Source organism: Cyprinodon variegatus, unplaced genomic scaffold (assembly GCF_000732505.1).
Source record: "Cyprinodon variegatus isolate N-32 unplaced genomic scaffold, C_variegatus-1.0 Scaffold625, whole genome shotgun sequence".
Lineage (NCBI taxonomy): Eukaryota > Metazoa > Chordata > Actinopteri > Cyprinodontiformes > Cyprinodontidae > Cyprinodon > Cyprinodon variegatus.
This window is the reverse complement of record NW_015151078.1, coordinates 102276-104050: the sequence shown is the minus strand read 5'-3', so window position 1 is coordinate 104050 and position 1775 is coordinate 102276. Positions and strand designations below refer to the sequence as shown.

Genomic DNA, 1775 nt, shown 5'->3' with positions numbered 1-1775 from the left:
AGAAAAGAGCAACCGCGCTCCACAGCTGCAGTCTGCGTTTTAAGAGTGAAGGTAGCCTTTGACGTGCTGCAACTGCATAGGATTCTGTGCACGTATCCTGTGCAGCGGTTGGCTCTCTTGAACTAATTTAAACTTTATTGTCGACACGTCGAGATTAAACTCAACATGACATTTCAACTTTATTCTCGAAATGGCGAGTTTAATGTCGACTTTAAAGTCGACATGTCGAGTTTAATCTCGTCATGGCAAAAATATTTTTTCTCTTCATGTGTGGCCCTAATACTCCGTCGTACAAAATGCATCCAAGCATTTGACATGAAATGTGATGGAGCCGGGGGGGAATTTTCTCAGTCTCCTCCATGTTTTGTTTATGAATGACTCGTCGCAGTATCCCGCGGCCGGAAATGCTTGTGACACAAAGCAGCGAGCGTCAACACATCCGCAGCGACATCTGCTGGACTGGAAGTTGTTTTTGGCGGATGTGCCCCAACCATTCATGTATTTTATTTATTCCTTTTCTAAAATTAAGAATCAATACTTTGCGTCAAGAATCGATGCAGTAGATCCCAAAAATTAGAATCGCGATGCATCGTCATGACAATTATTTTGCACACCCTTACCTATAATTACTTTATACATAGTAATAAGTTACTGTGATCTAGTCGCTTCGATTCTCTGCTACGCCGCTTACATCATCTCGCAGAACGCGCACATGATTTAAAGTCGCGCTCGAAAGTTTCCAAATCCCATGAAAGAAAATGATTAATTTAAACTAGTTATTCAAATAAAACAAACTGAAAAAGTAAATAAAAAAATAACTAGGATAAATGATAATTTAGTAAAATAAGATAATGATTTTTGAATTTTTATTCTTTTTAAACAATTCTGAAAAACAAAAACTATCACAGCCAAATTAAAGCTCCTCGCTCATGAACAGTGAACCAACCTTTCAACAGGTGCAGAAATCTGACTGAACATTTCCTGAACATTACAGGAATCGCCTGATTTCAGTGATTCTAAATCAATGTCTGATTTCCATTTTTTTTATAATTTTTATTCCTTATAACTTTAGTCCATTTGAATTTGTTTACTGGCTGATTTAATGGAAGGGTCTGCAAACTTTCAAGCAGAACTGTACCGTATATCCACAGTAACTCGTTAGCTTTTTTTTGTTAGCCTGATGGCTTCCCTCACAATGCGAACTAAACAGTTCAACATCAGTGTTATATCGGTATGAGAAAATAACTGGATGGGTTCACCACTAGCGTGCATTGGCAGCTAGTGGTGAACATGTCCCACCAGACTCTTCTTCAGCCTCCACATGTCTCCTCTTCCAATGTACTGGTCTTTAAATGTCAGCTCCACCAAGTCCAGTGTAACATCCTGTTGGAGAAAAGCAAAGAAAACAGTTAGAAAGTCCTTCCAGAGGAATAGTTTAACTAGCAGCCAGGATGAGCGTACCTTTGGGTCGACAATGTTTACGATAACATCCTGGTAAGCACGAAGCTTGAACGCCTGCGCTACAGTCTGATCCACGCTGATGGTCTCTGCAAAGGAGAGGATTTCCATTATGAAGATGCAAAGTCTTTGCAAAGTTCATTTAATCTGGAACCAAGAGATTTATGGACAGATTTTTTACAATTCTGCACAAAGAAAGAAAGTGACAAAAAAAAATGTATGTTATGAAGCATTAGTAAGTAGGGATGCACGATATAATCGGCCCCCTATCGGTATCGGCCTTAAAACTGAATATCGGACATCGGCCACCCCATCAA

General features: G+C 39.4%; 1 protein-coding gene across 1 annotated transcript in view; it reads right to left on the bottom strand.

The window, feature by feature from the left end:
• The window catches only part of depdc5 (DEP domain containing 5), a 64265-nt gene that overhangs the window by 60807 nt on the left and 1683 nt on the right, over positions 1–1775 (bottom strand). The window contains exons 5-6 of the mRNA XM_015393118.1: positions 1462–1547; positions 1300–1383 (exon numbers count right to left, since the gene is read on the bottom strand). Coding sequence (XP_015248604.1) covers positions 1300–1383; positions 1462–1547 — 170 coding nt within the window. The remainder of the gene's footprint in view (positions 1–1299; positions 1384–1461; positions 1548–1775) is intronic.